Source organism: Odontomachus brunneus, unplaced genomic scaffold, assembly GCF_010583005.1.
Source record: "Odontomachus brunneus isolate Ranch 3 - 2012 unplaced genomic scaffold, Obru_v1 Obru_scaffold_096, whole genome shotgun sequence".
Lineage (NCBI taxonomy): Eukaryota > Metazoa > Arthropoda > Insecta > Hymenoptera > Formicidae > Odontomachus > Odontomachus brunneus.
Genome location: NW_022639546.1, coordinates 684,763 through 701,707, shown reverse-complemented (window position 1 = coordinate 701,707; position 16,945 = coordinate 684,763). Strand labels below are relative to the sequence as shown.

The 16,945-nt window shown below is 40.1% G+C and overlaps 3 protein-coding genes across 5 annotated transcripts; 1 reads left to right on the top strand and 2 right to left on the bottom strand.

The window, feature by feature from the left end:
* The first annotated feature begins 559 nt into the window (after window positions 1-559).
* Window positions 560-7,490, top strand: LOC116848504 (glutamate [NMDA] receptor subunit 1). 2 transcript variants are annotated; one of them, XM_032824658.1, is made up of 17 exons: window positions 560-724; window positions 1,338-1,526; window positions 1,659-1,910; window positions 2,314-2,508; window positions 2,615-2,715; window positions 2,865-3,038; window positions 3,166-3,279; window positions 3,486-3,645; window positions 4,103-4,319; window positions 4,398-4,532; window positions 4,665-4,822; window positions 4,893-5,127; window positions 5,556-5,704; window positions 5,803-5,960; window positions 6,059-6,231; window positions 6,436-6,689; window positions 6,861-7,490. In XM_032824658.1, exons 2-17 carry the CDS (start codon window positions 1,350-1,352, stop codon window positions 7,101-7,103), a joined length of 2,895 nt encoding a protein of 964 aa, XP_032680549.1. In that variant the 5' UTR covers window positions 560-724; window positions 1,338-1,349; the 3' UTR covers window positions 7,104-7,490. The 2 variants fall into 2 exon arrangements, with proteins under 2 accessions (XP_032680549.1, XP_032680550.1); XM_032824659.1 differs by lacking the exon at window positions 6,861-7,490 and having other exon boundaries at window positions 6,407-6,678.
* Window positions 7,491-7,597: 107 nt separating this feature from the next.
* Window positions 7,598-8,995, bottom strand: LOC116848461 (vegetative cell wall protein gp1-like). Its single transcript, XM_032824575.1, has 3 exons — window positions 8,972-8,995; window positions 8,675-8,913; window positions 7,598-8,554 (listed from the first exon to the last, which is right to left on the bottom strand). Exons 1-3 carry the CDS (start codon window positions 8,993-8,995, stop codon window positions 7,804-7,806), a joined length of 1,014 nt encoding a protein of 337 aa, XP_032680466.1. The 3' UTR covers window positions 7,598-7,803.
* Window positions 8,996-10,036: 1,041 nt separating this feature from the next.
* On the bottom strand, window positions 10,037-16,616 carry LOC116848501 (putative phospholipase B-like lamina ancestor). Of its 2 annotated transcripts, none has more exons than XM_032824655.1 (7): window positions 16,449-16,616; window positions 13,539-13,837; window positions 13,181-13,330; window positions 12,507-12,753; window positions 11,883-12,127; window positions 11,222-11,465; window positions 10,037-11,000 (listed from the first exon to the last, which is right to left on the bottom strand). In XM_032824655.1, the coding sequence occupies exons 2-7, from the start codon at window positions 13,646-13,648 to the stop codon at window positions 10,314-10,316; spliced, it is 1,683 nt and encodes a 560-aa protein (XP_032680546.1). In that variant the 5' UTR covers window positions 13,649-13,837; window positions 16,449-16,616; the 3' UTR covers window positions 10,037-10,313. The 2 variants fall into 2 exon arrangements, with proteins under 2 accessions (XP_032680546.1, XP_032680547.1); XM_032824656.1 differs by having other exon boundaries at window positions 10,037-10,997.
* Between the last annotated feature and the right edge of the window lie 329 nt (window positions 16,617-16,945).

Genomic DNA, 16,945 nt, shown 5'->3' with positions numbered 1-16,945 from the left:
TTGCAGAGCGCTCACGTTTGTTCGCAATGCGGCTCACCCCGATTGTCTCTTCGCTGATGACCTTCGCGTCGGCCGTTACGTCAACTAGCGTGCTCCGTACGGCCTCATTTGCCGTAATTACCTAGTAGCAGCAATCATAGAAAAAGCCCGGCGCAAGGATGACTGTTTCGCGAATTGCTGCAACCGGATATAGCACGAGGAGTTCGAGAAACTAGAACGGCAATAATGTAAAATTATTACTGGATCAAGAACGGCCAATAGAAGCCCAATATCAAGTTACAGATGCACGAATGTGCACGATAACGTTGAATACTCCGAGATGACTACTCCTCGTTGAGTGACAAGCCTACCTGATATCAAATTCGTTAATAACAGAGAAGTAATATTAACGAATTTAGGAAAATAGCATTTTGCTCAGCGGTACTGTGTATCGGCACCGTTTGAATTTGGCGATTGTTCGATCAGCGGGGCTTTTGGCGGGGGTGACTTCTGCGCGCAGCATCCGACTGGATCAATGACGAATTTGCGATCCGCGTCCCACCGTTCGCTCCGTCTCGAGCGCGCTCATTAGCACTTGGGCTGTTCCAAGATGCGCTTTCTCCGGATGCGGATCGGTCGCGATACGTGATAAACAGTCGAGCTCGTTCGGATTCCTCGGGCATCCGTCTCCCAGCTGAGAAGATCTGTTTGGTTGGGGGAGGAATAAACGAGATAAGAGAGCTCGGTGAGTCTCAGGCTGTAAATGTAACAAAGGCTAGAGAAATATTAATCATGATATGCGTGAATGAAAGTTGTTCGAACGTTTTATCTTATGTCTACGAATTAATCGCTTGCAATTGCATTGTCAAAAAATTAACTTTGTAGGCTTCCTCTTTACTACTTTCGATTTTTTGATTGAGCGAGTTGGATCACAGTTGTATGAAAAATTTTGGAATTTTATTCGGGCGTGTTCCCGTCGAGAAAGAAGAAGGGCGGAGGCCGGTTATCCTTGATAAGGATACACATTCGTCGACAATATCTTTCAATTTCTAATAAGTGGGATCTTCGACAGATCCAATTTTTAACGTAATAAGCGGGGACAGAAAAGTATTATTTATAACTAAACGTCTTGATATGTTTTGCGAAAAAAATCTAATAATTGCACTCGAATTGCAAATAATATATCGTATATTATAAATAATTACAATTTATGTAATTTTTTATTATATTTCTACAAAAAAGAGCTAAATATTACATAAACGTCTAAGGGATCTTATTTAATCTTTGTGAATAGATTTCCACCTTCATGGATGAAGTGTCAATAACTCGCTGACTCGCCAACCTGTGTCTTTTTACAGGGTGGCTGCATAATGCGTTTATACGTGAGTATCGCGTTCTCGTTCCTCTTTGTCGTTCTGCACAATGTCCCGCATTCGGGATTCGTCGCTGTGGCGGGACTCTCCAACTACGATAATCCCAAGTTCTACAAAATCGGCGGCGTTCTCTCCAACGACGAGAGCAAGTCGCACTTTGAAAAAACGATCGACGTAAGACGAAAAATTGTTGTATCATTTATTCATAAGAAATGACTTAGATATTGGCCGAAAGATCCACATGTCGAAAGATACGCGCTCTCTCAAAGTGAATCAGTAAAAATGTTTCTGATTAATCAATTTTAGCATCTCAACTTCGATGCCCAATATGTCAATAAAGGAGTAACGTACAAGCACACTGTGATCGAAATGGACTCCAATCCAATCAGGACCGCGTTGAGTGTCTGCAAGTCCCTCATCGCCGAGCAGGTGTACGCGGTGGTGGTGTCGCACCCGCTTATCGGCGACCTGTCGCCAGCCGCGGTTTCCTATACCAGCGGCTTTTATCACATACCGGTGATCGGCATTTCATCCAGGGATTCCGCCTTCTCTGACAAGGCACGTAAGATAGTTCAACAACGCTCGTATCCGGTCGTTGTTACTCTCTCCATTGTCCTCGTATGAGACGAACACTCAGTTGAAATTTTATTTTCTAATTATATAAAAGAGTAGCTTAACAATTGGCTTATGAAAATTTCTGACTTTTCATTTACAATCTTTTAGATTATTTTTGTGTAGTCATTTTCTTAATTTCATTAATATAACTTTTGTTAGTAAACCCTAAAAGTGTCAGCGCGCATTTAAAAGTAAATAGGTGAAGTTAAAGCGAATAGATTCTAACGTTCTCCTTGTTTCTGCGCACAGTTTTCCAGCGCATTCTTATAGATTTCTCTTTGATCTACTTTTGATTTTTAATCACAGAGATCTTGTATAATTTTATTCGCTCTGTATATATTTGCAGAACATACACGTCTCTTTCTTGCGCACCGTACCGCCGTATTCGCATCAGGCGGATGTCTGGGTGGAACTATTGAAGCACTTCAACTACATGAAGATCATCTTCATCCACAGCTCCGACACAGATGGTCGCGCGCTTCTCGGACGTTTCCAGACAACGTCGCAGAATCTGGAGCAAGACGTGGAGATCAAAGTGCACGTACGTTGTACACGCATCCGACAATATGGATTTCTATTCTAAAATCCTATGCGCAGATCTAAAGTAAGCTTTTCGTAGTTTGCTCACAATTCTCTCTCGTTTCCAGGTTGAGTCAGTTATCGAGTTCGAACCGGGATTAGACAGTTTCGTGGAGCAACTGACAGAGATGAAGAGTGCGCAGGCGAGAGTTTGCCTCATGTACGCTTCGTAAGTATCCACTATAACTCAAAACAACCAATTCTATCATTTAAGGATAACTCACGATCATAAATGATCGACTTGGTCAGATCTCGGATTTTATAAAACAGCAATTCGCGAAGTTACTTATAAATCTGATGTTTTCTAATACAAAATAGGAAAACGGATGCGAGGGTGATCTTCAGGGATGCGGCCGCTCTGAACATGACTGGTGCTGGTTACGTGTGGATCGTTACTGAACAGGCATTGGAAGCATCAAATGCTCCAGAGGGCTTGTTAGGTTTGAAACTGATCAACGCCACTCAAGAGAAATCACATATCACCGACAGTCTGTGAGTGCATCCTAGATTATCTATTTGTCCATTAATTATTTCTTAAGAATTATAAAAATTAAGATGAAATAAATACTTGAAATTCTAAAGATCACTTAGTTACGTCACGTTTGACCATGTTTTACAGATTTGTGCTCGTATCCGCGTTGCGTGCAATGAACAACTCGGAGAAAATCACCGAAGCGCCGAAAGATTGCAGCGATTCCGGCTCTATATGGGAAACCGGGAAGAAACTATTTACGTATAAAACTTTTCTCGACTTTCGCGTCTCATTTTTTAAAGAGATTTTAAAACTTGAGTTTTTAGAAACAGTAACGCGAATTTTGTTACAACCCCTTCCTCCCTATTACTATATATTTTTACATATATATTTTTATAGACAATACACAACTGGACTGGTCTATTTTTATAGACAATATATAATTGTTTCTTTGAACGTTTGGTTAGGTATATTCTTCAGCAAGTATTGCAACATGGCTCTACGGGTCGAGTGGCGTTCGACGATAATGGTGATCGCATATTCGCCGAATATGACATAATTAACATCCAATACGCGGATTCCGACAACAAGACGCAAGTGTCCGTCGGCCAGTATTTTTATCCAGCTGTAAGTAAATTATAAGACAAGATTAACTCCACCCAGTAAACAAAGAACATTAATTCAACATCTTGAGATATTGATTTTATATGTATCTCTTGAATGTTTTCACTGAATATTTTACAAAAATATTTCAAAGATACTGCCGGATAATATAATTTCTTTAGATATTGCAATTTTAGAAATATTGAAGTGTTAAAATTGTTCACAATAATGTCAATACAACGTTAAAACTACACACTAGAAAATGTTATTGAATATTATTTCAATAACATTCTATCAATGATTTTTTTACTTACTAAATATCATCCCTTCAGTTCTCGTCCGGAGATTCCGCATATTCGATTCTCCGTAGTAAATATACCGCCTGCGGTATTCGATTCTTCGTAGTAAATATTCGAATTCGAACGTAATCTATTCTAGTAATTTCACGACAGATTTCTTGATATATTCTTAAACGCTATAGAACGGTACGAAGATGAAATTGCGAGTAAACGAGTCCAGCATCATATGGCCAGGTCGTCTAAAGACCAAACCCGAAGGTTTCATGATACCGACACACCTGAAAGTGCTGACGATCGAGGAGAAGCCGTTTGTTTACGTTCGCGAGCTAGCTGAGAGCGAAACCAAATGCTTGCCTGAAGAGATTGCGTGTCCTCATTTCAACACAACAGAGCACGAAAGTACGTTCCTGATATTCGATGTCTCGTTTTCTTGTAAAACACTTCCTTGCAAACTGTAAATACATCTTTCTCTCGCAGACACACGAATATTCTGCTGTAGGGGATATTGCATGGATCTATTGAAGGAACTGTCGAAGACAATCAATTTCACCTACAGCTTAGCTCTGTCGCCCGACGGTCAGTTCGGCAGCTATGTGATAAAAAATAGTTCGGGTAAGCGAAGGAATAAAATTTTATACATCTTTTTTATTATATCTACGAGTGAGTGTTAAGTGGATTAATAATTTGGATTCCTCCTTTGTGTTTCACCTCGCTTTTCCTTCGGGTCTCGACGACGTATCGAAGTCGGAGGAAAGAAGGAATGGACCGGTCTGATCGGCGAGATAGTGAACGAGCAAGCTGATATGATCGTCGCGCCACTGACAATCAACCCTGAGCGCGCCGAATTTATCGAATTTAGCAAACCGTTTAAGTATCAAGGCATCACTATTCTCGAGAAAAAGGTATGCACATTTTCAAATTTTACTTTTACAAAGGCAAACATGCATTAAATGTTTGTTTTCGTATACGTAGCCTTCGAGATCGTCCACGTTGGTCTCCTTCTTACAACCATTCAGCAATACTCTCTGGATCCTGGTGATGGGATCGGTGCACGTAGTAGCGCTCGCTCTATACTTGCTCGACAGATTTTCACCTTTCGGCAGATTCAAGCTAGCCAATTCCGACGGCACTGAAGAGGATGCGCTCAATCTGTCCAGCGCTATTTGGTTCGCCTGGGGTGTCTTGTTAAACAGCGGTATAGGAGAAGGTAAAAAAGAAAATATCATTAGTTTATTTGAGTCTCTCGATTTTTAATTTTTATTAAATTTAGTTGAGCGAATTTTATTTTTCAACTGTTTCACATTTATCTACTTATAATTTGTCTACTTATAATTTATCTACTTATAATTTGTCGTATTATTTATTTATTTATTTAATTAAACGGGTATATATGTCCTTTTAATACATTAATTCTAAAAATTCTAAAAATGTAATAAATTCCATCCTAAAGGTCTTACTAGGAATATTAAATGATATAAGTTTTAAGATATATCAGAGCAGTCCTCATTAAGCTCTTCAGAAATTTAAACATAAGAAATCATATAAGATAAACCTAAGTAGGAACAAACATAAGAAATCATGTAATATAAACCTAAGTAGAAACTGATATTGTATATGTCGACTAAATCTCGACAGGCACTCCTCGAAGTTTCTCTGCACGTGTACTGGGAATGGTGTGGGCAGGATTTGCTATGATCATCGTCGCATCATACACTGCCAATTTGGCTGCGTTCCTCGTTTTGGAGCGGCCCAAGACCAAACTAACCGGCATTAATGACGCTCGAGTAAGGATTATTATTGCGAAAAATCTTATTACGTAATTTTATTAGCTTTAAGTTTCAGTATACAAAAGTTTTATGTATAAATACGTTGATCTGTGAAGCTAAGAAACACGATGGAGAACTTGACATGCGCGACGGTAAAGGGTTCCGCTGTGGACATGTACTTTAGACGCCAAGTGGAGTTGTCCAACATGTATCGTACCATGGAGGCGAATAATTATGACACCGCCGAAGATGCTATACGAGATATTAAAATTGGGTGAGCGCAACATAACATAGATTATTTTATGGGAGTCTAACAAAACTCCCAACATTTAACAAGCGAAATACCAAACAATCATGCTCTGTTTATTGCAGAAAATTGATGGCGTTCATCTGGGACAGCTCACGTTTGGAATTCGAAGCGGCCCAAGATTGCGAGTTGGTGACGGCCGGCGAATTGTTCGGTCGTTCGGGTTATGGGATCGGTTTGCAGAAAGGCTCGCCATGGGCGGACTCCGTAACACTGGCGATCTTGGATTTTCATGAGAGTGAGTTTCACGAGACACGATATACCTTCATTCTTATTTTTCTCGGCTTGTTTCTATTAGTGAAGTGAAGTGCGGAGGATACTCTAAAATGTATATTTCCGAGAATTACTGAATATTAATCTGTTGTTTCATTAATTATTCTATTTATTGAACTCTTCCAATTTATAATCATTAGCATTGTATCCTCACGATGCGCTTTGGCAGGTGGTTTCATGGAGCGTCTCGACCACCAATGGATCTTGCAAGGTAACGTGCAACAATGCGAGCAGTTTGAGAAGATGCCGAACACACTAGGTCTGGAGAACATGGCGGGAGTGTTTATAGTAGTCGGTGTCGGTATCGGCGGCGGTATCGCTCTAATCATCATCGAGATGACATATAAGAAACATCAGATACGTAAACAGAGGAAAATGGAACTGGCGAGACACGCGGCCGACAAGTGGCGAGGGATGATCGAGGTAAATCGATGAAAATAATTAATTCTTCCTCTTTAATGACTGTTTCAATTAAAGTATATTTCATCCTAAGTCTCAATAAAATTCATACGATTGCTGTAAAGCGAATATCGATAGTTGTAAAACGAAGACATCGTTAATTCGATTGGTGAACCGTCGCGTTTTGCCGTGCAGAAACGGAAAACTCTACGAGCGTCGATAGTCACACAACGTCGGATACAAAGCAACGGCCTGAACGATCCTGCAACGGTGAGCCTGGCGGTGGACACGGTCGCTAGGTCGAACGTCGGTTCGCGAAGTCCTGGTCGCGCTTGGCCCGGCGATAGTGACCTGAGACAACGACCACTCTCGCGCACCGAGGATATCCGGCTGTCGCCTGCCGCCTACACCGCAGACGTGTCACATCTTATAGTTTAACTATGACCCGCCCTCATTTGTATTCGTAGTTTTTTACTGAGTACGAAGCGTCGCATCTCGTAGTGACCGTTTTCGGTAGATCGTTAACTCACTATTGATTGCACAAGCAAGAAAGAAAGAACTAAAAGAGAAACAAGAATTTTATATTATAATTTTACTCTATTCTAGTTTTACCTCCTTATGTTATAGTTCCTATTTATTTAAACATATGACGAAAAGATATCTTAAGAATACTTTTACACGATAGAGTATTCATTTCTTTTGTGTCTATTTAATGACGAACACCACCAATTTCATCGATTGAGTGGGAAATAGCTAAAGTGTTTCAGAGTTTACGAACTGAGTAGAATATGAAATAGATTATATTAAATCGAATTACTTCTCGAATTATGTCATTTAATAATGTTAACATGCTTACCCCGCTTGGTTAGCAATCTACAATCCAATATTTTAGTGTAACAATCCAATAATACCGGGTACGTCTTGCGATATTTGTCTTCCAGGTAATTGCAAAATCTTCTACTTTGTTACTATTTAATCCTTAAATGAACTTAACTTGCCCATTGCTTATTTTAGAAAGAGCTCCCAAACAACATGAAAGTCTAAGATAACCCTAAGAACCCATTAAACAGAAAAATAGATAAACGATATCTAAATCATCGAATAATTCTCGGAAGAACTCAGACGAACGACAACGAAACTAACGATATCCTGCTGTAGGCGAGGAAGACGATGGAATAGACGTAGGCGTTGACAAAGGATATCCTGACATAGATGAAGGCTCATCTGGCACAACTGAGCCCTGCATACAGGGATAATTCGGTGTACTTGAAGGATATCCTGGTGCAGATGAAGAATAGCTTGATGTAGAGGAAGGTATAATCGAAATAGGTACTGAGCTGTACGTTCCGCAGGATGCACTGGCAGAACTAGATGCGGTAGTGACGCTTGGTCCACTTAATTTCACCACACTTGACGTTGGGAAACTCGCAGTGGTTGCAGGAACCTCAGCAGCAGAAGTAGACGTTCCACCAACGTTTAATATTCCAACGGAACCACGTTGTCCATATGGTGGTAAATATGTAGACGCTGGAGTTGACACAATCGGTGGTCGTTGATTGTCATAAGGAGGTAAATATGTAGCAGGCGGCCGTGTAGGTCGTGGAGATAGTGGCGGTAATCGTGGTCGAGATGGAGATAGATACATATGTCGTGGACGTGTAGGAGGAGATGGTGGTGGAAGAGGAGGAGGAGATGGTGGTGACGGAGGTGGCGGTGAAGGAGGTGGTATATATACAGGTGGTGGTAGAGAAGAAGGGGGTGATGGCGACGGAGGAGGATATGACGGCGGCGATGGCGGTGACGATGGTGGTGATGGTGTTTCCGGAGGCGGAAGCGATGGAGGTGGCGTTGAAGGTGGGATATACACAGGCGGTGGTGACGGTGGTGGCGGCGGCGGCGGCGGAGGAGGAGGAGGAGGAGGAGAAGGTGGTGGTGGTGGTGGTGGCGGCGGTGGCGGCGGTGGAGGAGGTGGTGGTGATGGTGGCGGTGGTGACGGAGGTGGTATATACACAGGTGGAGGCGATGGTGGCAGTGAAGGAGGTGCTGGTGGTGTTGGTGTTGGTGGAGGAGGAGCAGGATAAGAATAACTTGGGTAACTAGATTGAGGTCTAGGATATCCTTGCTGAACACCTATTTCCGTTGGTAAACCAAATGGAATATTGGGCCGTTGATAGGAGTATCCTGCTTGACGGCCGACGCGCGGCCAATGTCCTTTGACGCAATCGGTCACTAAGAAGATGTATATTGCCTAAAAATTATCACAAAATATATATTAAAGTAAAAGCAATACTATTAGAACAACTTACCCATTTTGATAGCTGCATAAGCATTGCGCGTATGCCAACGGCGCTACATGACGGTCGCTTTTATACAAACGCTTTGCATTGTTGGATTCGCTTTTTCTTCGCCCTACCTGAAAACCACCGGTCTAATAGCGTTTTGCTGACTCAAATACCAATTACAGCTTATTAAATTCGTTATTACATCTACCACAAGATTACGGGTTTCAAGTAGGGCGATGGTGAATTTCTTATTTTTCTTTACAAAACATAGTCATTCAGACCTACAAACGTGTTGAAATAAAATTGCTTTTAGTTAAAGCAGTAATATCGTAAGTATAAGTGTCGTAAGTATAAGTATATTAGTGTCGACAATTCTATCTCTTCTTTTTTTATTCATTTACACTTTTTTATAACTATTTTAGAATATTATTTTTATATTCAACACAAATACATAACATTATAATGTAATGAAATATTATCAGGTATAAATTCAGAATCGTATCACGTATGTTAATATATTTCTAGCTTTATGTTCCACATCTTATGATATATATTTAAATTAAGTTATAACACACAAAATGTAGTCTTTTATCTTCAAATCTTATGTCGGCATGATTAGAATATTAGTAAATCCAGAAATGTTTGTTACTTCAATTAAGAATTAAGAGTTTGTTATTTCAGTATAATAATAGTAAGAAGTAGATTTGCATAAACGCTTAGTGAACAAAAAAAAACTATCTTGTGAAAATAATTATCTTGAACATAGGAGAGACAACATTACAAGACCGCAATATTGCAACGTAAACGCGCGCTGCATGTGCGGCTTGCTTGTATCAAATTACTTAATTTAGGAGAGATCTAGAAAATTTAACTGTTAGTACAAATATATTAAGCAATTTCATGATTTATTAATTTCTTAATTTTTTTATACATTCTTCAAATATATCTCAAGCATTATATAAATTATTCTACTTAATTATTTATACTATAAATATATTAAGATTTCAATATAAAAAGAATGGTAAATGTTAAAAAATTGAAAGGAATGGGAAACTAGTGGTTTCGAGGACAAGAAAGGATGTAAATAAGTATCAGTTTCTTAATTTTTATTTTCCAGAAATTTTACGACAGTTGACAGTTAACATATGAGCCAGCTGTTTCTTTGAGATTACAAAATTTTAACCATTTAGTAAATACATATTTCAAGAGACAAGAACTAACTCTTCTTAGCAAACTGCGATTATCAGTTAGGTACGATTTTTATTCAAAGCCCAATATTTTGTGAAACATTTTATTAATCAACATTTTAACGATCAATCTTTTTGAGATATGTTGAAAATTTTGCTTTCAAGAGACAAATATCCTATTAAACCCAGACCCACAGAGGAATGACGTTGTCGAATTCGAATACGTCTGGTTGGCCGATGTGCGAGACGTTGGGGAAAGTATTTGACCAGCGAAAAGGTTTCCTGAAGCCCAGAGTGCTGGGACCAGAAGTTGCCTCGAAACTTTCCACACCGTCGACACCTGCTAGCATGATTTTTGCGTCAATCACGCCGAACGGCGATGCATTGCCGTTTTCTTCCAAATCTCCTCTGTAGGCGAGAATCTGTGCTGTCTGATCTCCGTCCTCTGTAACAGTAATTGCGGTGGTTGCAACGGTGTCCTTGTGGCTGCATCCCTGCAACAGTCTTCTAAAACTCTCTATCGTCGTGATGTTCCTCTGCAGTCTAGTGGCTAGCTTGTCCCTCGTAACATCATCGTCATCCTCATCGTCTGTGCCGTTCTCACCCAATTCTACCTTGATTTCGCGCAAACGAGCTTTGCCAGTGTAACAGAATGCACCGGTCGCGGCGAACTGCTCGCTGATATCCATGACGCGGATAATTCCTGATAGTTGTTCGATCAGTCCAACGATTCGACTACGCGGCTCCAAAGTGATCCATTGCCGCGCTGCGTCATTGCCGTTTTGTAACAACATGACACGGAACCAGGTATGGCTGTCCGTCGCCAAACGATTCGCCGCCATTATCTTCACGGATGACATCACCTGCTTACGAGAAGAAGAAAATTAATGTGACATTCCTGCATAATGCACGTAATATTCGCAGAATATTATCCAGTTTGTTTTCCATAATTGATTTGATCTCTCATTATTCTCGTTTATGGAGTGCCAAAAATTACTTGATCAACCATAATTTGTTTGTTATGAGCTACGAAGATAGCTTTGGAACGTGAAGATTCGTGAGTCCAGTGAAAATTTGCCTCGCTTACTTGATCTTTCACCTTCGTGAAATTCCATAGTTCACGTTCATGAGTAACCGTCAATGGTATTCCGGCGACGTTTAGTTCGCGATTCTCCCCATGGATCAGATAGAACTCGTCATGAGACGATAGAGCACCGGGATAGGATGACATCACGATGGACCTGCCGGGTGTCAATGCTACGGTATTGAAGGTTGGTAATACATGATAACCGAACGTGTACTTCTTCAGAAGCCTCAGCATCTTAGCATATCTTTAAGGAAGAATAAAACACAATTATATTGCTTGAGTCTCTCGAGCTATTATTTTACGCACTAATTCAATAGTAAATAAATATACCTACGTTTGATTTTATTGTTTATCCTTGCAGCGGGAAGTGTAATAGAAAATTTTTAGGTTTTATTTTCTTTTTTATTTTAACAAAAATGTAAGTTTGATTTGTGGAGTTTCTCTCTTATGTTATTAACTACCCGGTAAACATTGAGTAACAATGACATCACACTAATGTTATCATTTTCCGTTCAACAACTGTTAATATAACTGTTATGTACAATATGTGTTATATTGTAGTTACATTGTTGAGTGGGAAATTATAACATTGATGTAATATTACTATTTTACTTTATATTTACTAAGTAATACTTTGAATATGTTAGCAGAAGCGACTTACGGTGCAGCAGTAGTGTGTCCGATGGCTATCAATGGTTCCTGCTCATTGCGGAGAAAGTTCTTCAGGCAGACCATGCCCTTGGTATAATCGGTAACGTTTGGCGCTAACTCGAGATCTGGCAGATCGGCGGCCATTGCCAGCCAGAGGAAATGTTCCGTATCCATTTCCACTGTTTGCCGACTGCGGCGAACCGCAAATCTCCAGCCAGCTTCCAAGCCATCCAGTTGGATGTAGAATAACCGCACCTGTGATCGAAACGTGAAGTTTTATCAATGTTATAGACATGCGGGAAAAAGATTTATATATAAATTTTGTCTATATATGGCCATATATGATCATGTATAATTATACATATTTATGCTGAAAAGTATGCTGTTGTGAAGATACGATTAAAGTAAATACTTATGTTTGTGATGGCCTATGATGTCGATGTTTAATTGAATCAAATTGTTTTCTTTCTTTCATTCAACAGTATTTGTTATATATATGGAGATATATAATTAGATATGATCATATATAAGGTTACAAATATACAAAAAAATTCATATATAATTATATATATTTTTATATGATCATAAATGAACTTTTTTCTCAGGCATGTACTCTGTGATATCTAAAACTTACCATGTGCCAAAATGGATCTGTAGCTTCTAAAAGCTCGGCACGTTCCCGGATGACGGCGGTGTTTTCGCGGAGGAATCGCATCAATTTCCGACATTCATCGGCTCGTTTCTCGCAGACAACGTTGACGGTGTTGTGCCAATGGTGATGGATTAATTGCCACGTCAAGCTGCCTTCCAGCAGACCAGCCGCGTAAGCTTGTACCGTATCCGGGTACTTGGACGACGTTTCTATTTCAATAATGGACCATCTGGAGCGTATCGAGATTCTATTTTAGTTGAACTGAACGATTCTCAAGCAGATATCTGTAGAATATCCTAATTTGATAGAACATGATCTTTGCTACAATTCCGATTCGCTCCGTAGATCAGAAGGTATTTACAAGACTATTTACGGAATTGTGTAAATATACACGGAAAAGAAGACTTAGTTGGATTAACCATCTGGTGAATATATAAACGAGCCAGAATTCTGGTTGAAATTACCAGAATTCTGTTCAAAAGTTCACAAGATTTTGAATATTAAAAATCTTATGAGCTTAAACAGAATTCTGATAACTTCAATCGAAATTTCAAAGATATTTAGTTAATTACAAAAGTTAATTAATAACAAAATTTTTTTTCCATACGATATTTCTCAGGAAGAAGAAATAGTTATGTATGATATCATTCATCTACCCGGATTCGAAAATGCTGGTCTTGTAATAGGCGCGTGCGACATTCAATCTCACACTGGCGAGATCGTTGCTTTGGCCCCAGAAGTCAATGTGATATCCGCCCTTGTGATTCCACGATACTGTAGCCGAGTAAGTCCCATCATCTTCAACGCTGCGGACATCGATGGAAACATTACAGAAAAGTTTCACGCAAAGCAATATTAATGTTTAAATTTAAAAGTATTTTTTATTCAGAAATATGTAATAATGGAGGATGTAGTTGAGACTTGGCGAATTCGTATTTCTAGTTAGAGTCGCGGCTAATTTTGCAGTAGGTCCACGTATATTATGCTGCAAACAAAACCAGGATATTGACTTACTGTCCGAATTCGCCAAGAATAATGGCACCAATTCCGAGGAGAGCGACGGCTACGAGGATGTAGGTGGAGATGCGTGTCTGCAGCCACGAGGCTCCGACCACCTTCAGCATGGCTCATCGATAAGCTGCGCACCTTGGTAAATCCAAAAGAGAAGAGGAGAGATGATGGTGGTAGTGAATGGCAGATGGTGGATGGTGAAGCCACGAATCTCACGTTCTCAACCCATCGATTACCGACGTCTGATCCGCCGCAGGCTTTCTATGGCGTTCCGACGGTCGCCCGTCGCACTCTTTCGTTCACTGCAATGATCCAAAAGAAACGCCATTTTTTACTCATATAAGATCTTAAGTATAAGCAGATAAGAAAACAAGTGACTATACATAAGATGATTTTCTCTAAGAATAAGATTATATTTTTGTGTTTTGCAAAATAATTTCGTATAGAGTATTTTCACTTTCCATTGTTACAAAATAAGTAGTACACTTTCGAAACATCTTACTTGTCCCAAAAGACACGAGAAACGAAACTATTTTATTTAAATTTTCTTCAAGCTATTTACAAATCAGCCATATGAAACATCTCTCGCGTACACACTGATACGTTAATATTTGAATAATTCATACTTTGCACTATGTTATCTATTGGTTATTGAATATCACATGTAACAAGTAATTCATCGCAGAGGACAGACGAGTGCCATCAAATTAGTTATTCGCTAATCAGAGATAAAGGCTACAGTTGACTCCCTCGTATGCCATCGTTCAATTAGATACTTCAGAGATAGAACGTCATTGTTACTTGCGCCAACTAATCGTCCCACATGACGATACATTGCGTAATAATTTATCTCCCGCAGAGAGAAATCTGCCGATCGAATTAATAACGATCCTGCGCACTTATATCAAACTATCTCTAATTTTAGACTTTAAAGACAACTCTAATTAATCGCTAACTAGCAAAGGCCTCTCTCGAGATCGCTTCGTGTGAATGAAACGTGCCGTCAGAAATGACGCGGAAAAAATATGCTAAATGTGAGAATGCCGCGGGGTGCGTCGAGTGTCTAAAAATAATAATTGCCCGCTCATGTCCCGTCGAGAACGCGGAGTCGCGATTCGCCACTTGAGAAATATTTTGCAAATAGTGAGACGCGAGCAAGCTGCGTTTTATCAGCGCTCGCCGTTTTGTCAAGATGCGCTAGCAACAGTTTGACGTAAGGCGGAAGGAATATTCATAGGACGACACGCAAAAATCGACAACGATTAATTAATGTGTTTGTGCGAATGCAAGCAGGCGAATGCGGCCGTAGATCACTGCTGTTGTTCCTTCCTACTTTGTCCTTATTCCATTTCAGTTATTTCGACAAAATAGGACGTTAAGTTACTCTTTCTTTCCGGGATCATATTGTACACATTATCTATTTCTCCATATTTATCTTAAATAATTATAATTTAGATTGCACGTCATTACATAATTAGTATTAATAAATCAGCGCTGCCAAGTCGAAGAGACTGCCCAGATAGATTTTAATTATCACGACGTGAGACAATTGATGATGGAAACTTTGCAATTTCTTTAATTGCATTTATGCAATAAATATATTGTACTGAATTAGTTATTACGTCATAATCATTTACATCATAAAATAATATGAATTGTTTTTTGTGATGTAGCAATCAATTTAAAAGTTATACTCAGATTTTTCATATTACATTTAACATAACATATTGTTTTGAGCAAATTTAGATAAATTTTTCATATCTCTTTCTATCTTGTATTTCTATTTCGTTATTCTACGTGACAAATATGAATGCAATCTGATCAGTCATAAGGGAATGTTGTTGAATTTCGTGATTTAATATATTCAAAGTTGCTGTAAAGTTTACGTCTATTGGGGTAAAATCGACAGCAGCGCGCAATACTGAATCAATTGACTTATCGCGGAGTATTGTACAAACAGAAGCGAGCAAATATTTTCCAGTAGCAAATGTTTGCTTCGGCTTGATTCATCGTTACGAGGAAAATTTTCCGGACAAACATCTTCCTTTTTTTCTCATTCTTGCGGAAAATTATTATTTTGCCGATTTCGAGGTTGCAAAGAAAGAATGTTTTTAACAAATGATAAATGAAGAAGAGAAGAAAGTGAGAATTTTGACAGAGAAGCACGCAGAGTCTCTTTGTCGTAATATGACACTGAAAATAAACGCAGCAATTTCGCGAAATTCCGGATCGCTCACGTTTTACATCTGACAATTGATAAGCGCCCGCGAACGCAGATAATGACGCCAAAGTTGAGGAAATAGCTTCGCGAGTCATTCTCGCTGTCGTCAGCAAACGGTCGTTATCGTTTTTTCTTTATCCTACTGATATCATGAACTAATATGACTTGCCCGTGTCACCGCAAGTTCGCTCACGGTCATGAGTCACCTAAAGCCTTCGATCCACCTCATGTATTAAAAGGCGAGTCGTGCACCACGCGCAGCGAAGGATCACGTGAGAAACAGCTGTGAATTATGTGCGCCAACGCGTGCATTCTAGCATTCTCGCTTCCAGAGAGAATAGAGCTACTATAGAAAATTACAGAAATACACATGGAGCGCCGGGAAGAAAGCGTGCGTGACCGCGATTAACGGCTAGACTGTCAAACTATGAATCACAGGAGCGAGAAACGTGGCGTTCTGCCGCTCTCCAAAAAAGGAACCGCTGAACAATACGAATACGCGCTGAATGCGACTCGATTGATTAATCTCTAGAATACGAGAGCGCTATATTTATCGCGTCGGAAGCGTGCTCATTGTTCTGAAATTGATTCTCATTCTCGCGCGCTTTCTGCCCAGGAATCTGACCCTTGCGGACAACCGTCGTTCTCGCGGACGATCGCGAACACGTGGTCCACAGCTCGCACTCACTCACCCTGGACGAGAATCGGTAGTCTGAATTGCAGCGCGTCGTACACGGGTAACGGATGGGTCATCGGGTCGCGGATTACATTCCTCGCTTACGTATGTGCGCGCGGACCGGTCGCTCCGATACGCAATCCAAGCGCGGACGCTCGTCTCTCCCGACTGCCGGCGAAACCGCCGCCAGCTGGCCGTCAGCATTTCTATGCTTCCTTTCCTCTCTCCTCCACCTTGCCGTAGAGGCAATCGTCATCGGCCGGCGTTGTTGAACGGGTTGTATCGTGCCCCGGCGGGTTGTGTTGCGTTCGACGTCTCGAAGTGAACTCGATTCTCAATTTCTCGAGTCTCCAGTCTTATTTCCAAAAGCAGTTTAGAAATTTTACTCGGCGATCCTGTAATTAATTAAGCATGGTGTACTGTGGACGCGAGCTGTATTAATAAACCAATAAAACAATTCATTTATGCATTACTATTCATAATTACTCCGTTACGATGCACCCAAGCGCCGGC

Bases quoted from the DNA above. Each gene is read 5' to 3' on its own strand.
- LOC116848501 (XM_032824655.1), bottom strand. From the start codon at position 13,648: ATGCTGAAGGTGGTCGGAGCCTCGTGGCTGCAGACACGCATCTCCACC. The intron at 12,754-13,180 runs GTAGATGAATGA...GATACGCTCCAG, and splicing joins ACCAGCATTTTCGAATCCGG to ATGGTCCATTATTGAAATAG. The intron at 11,001-11,221 runs GTAAGCGAGGCA...TCTTCTCGTAAG, and splicing joins TCACGAAGGTGAAAGATCAA to CAGGTGATGTCATCCGTGAA.
- LOC116848461 (XM_032824575.1), bottom strand. From the start codon at position 8,995: ATGCTTATGCAGCTATCAAAATGG. The intron at 8,914-8,971 runs GTAAGTTGTTCT...GATAATTTTTAG, and splicing joins TTATGCAGCTATCAAAATGG to GCAATATACATCTTCTTAGT. The intron at 8,555-8,674 runs GTATATACCACC...GCCGCCGCCGCC, and splicing joins CCACCATCGCCTCCACCTGT to GCCACCACCGTCACCACCGC.
- LOC116848504 (XM_032824658.1), top strand. From the start codon at position 1,350: ATGCGTTTATACGTGAGTATCGCGTTCTCGTTCCTCTTTGTCGTTCTG. The intron at 3,039-3,165 runs GTGAGTGCATCC...CATGTTTTACAG, and splicing joins TCACATATCACCGACAGTCT to ATTTGTGCTCGTATCCGCGT. The intron at 4,823-4,892 runs GTATGCACATTT...TCGTATACGTAG, and splicing joins TCACTATTCTCGAGAAAAAG to CCTTCGAGATCGTCCACGTT.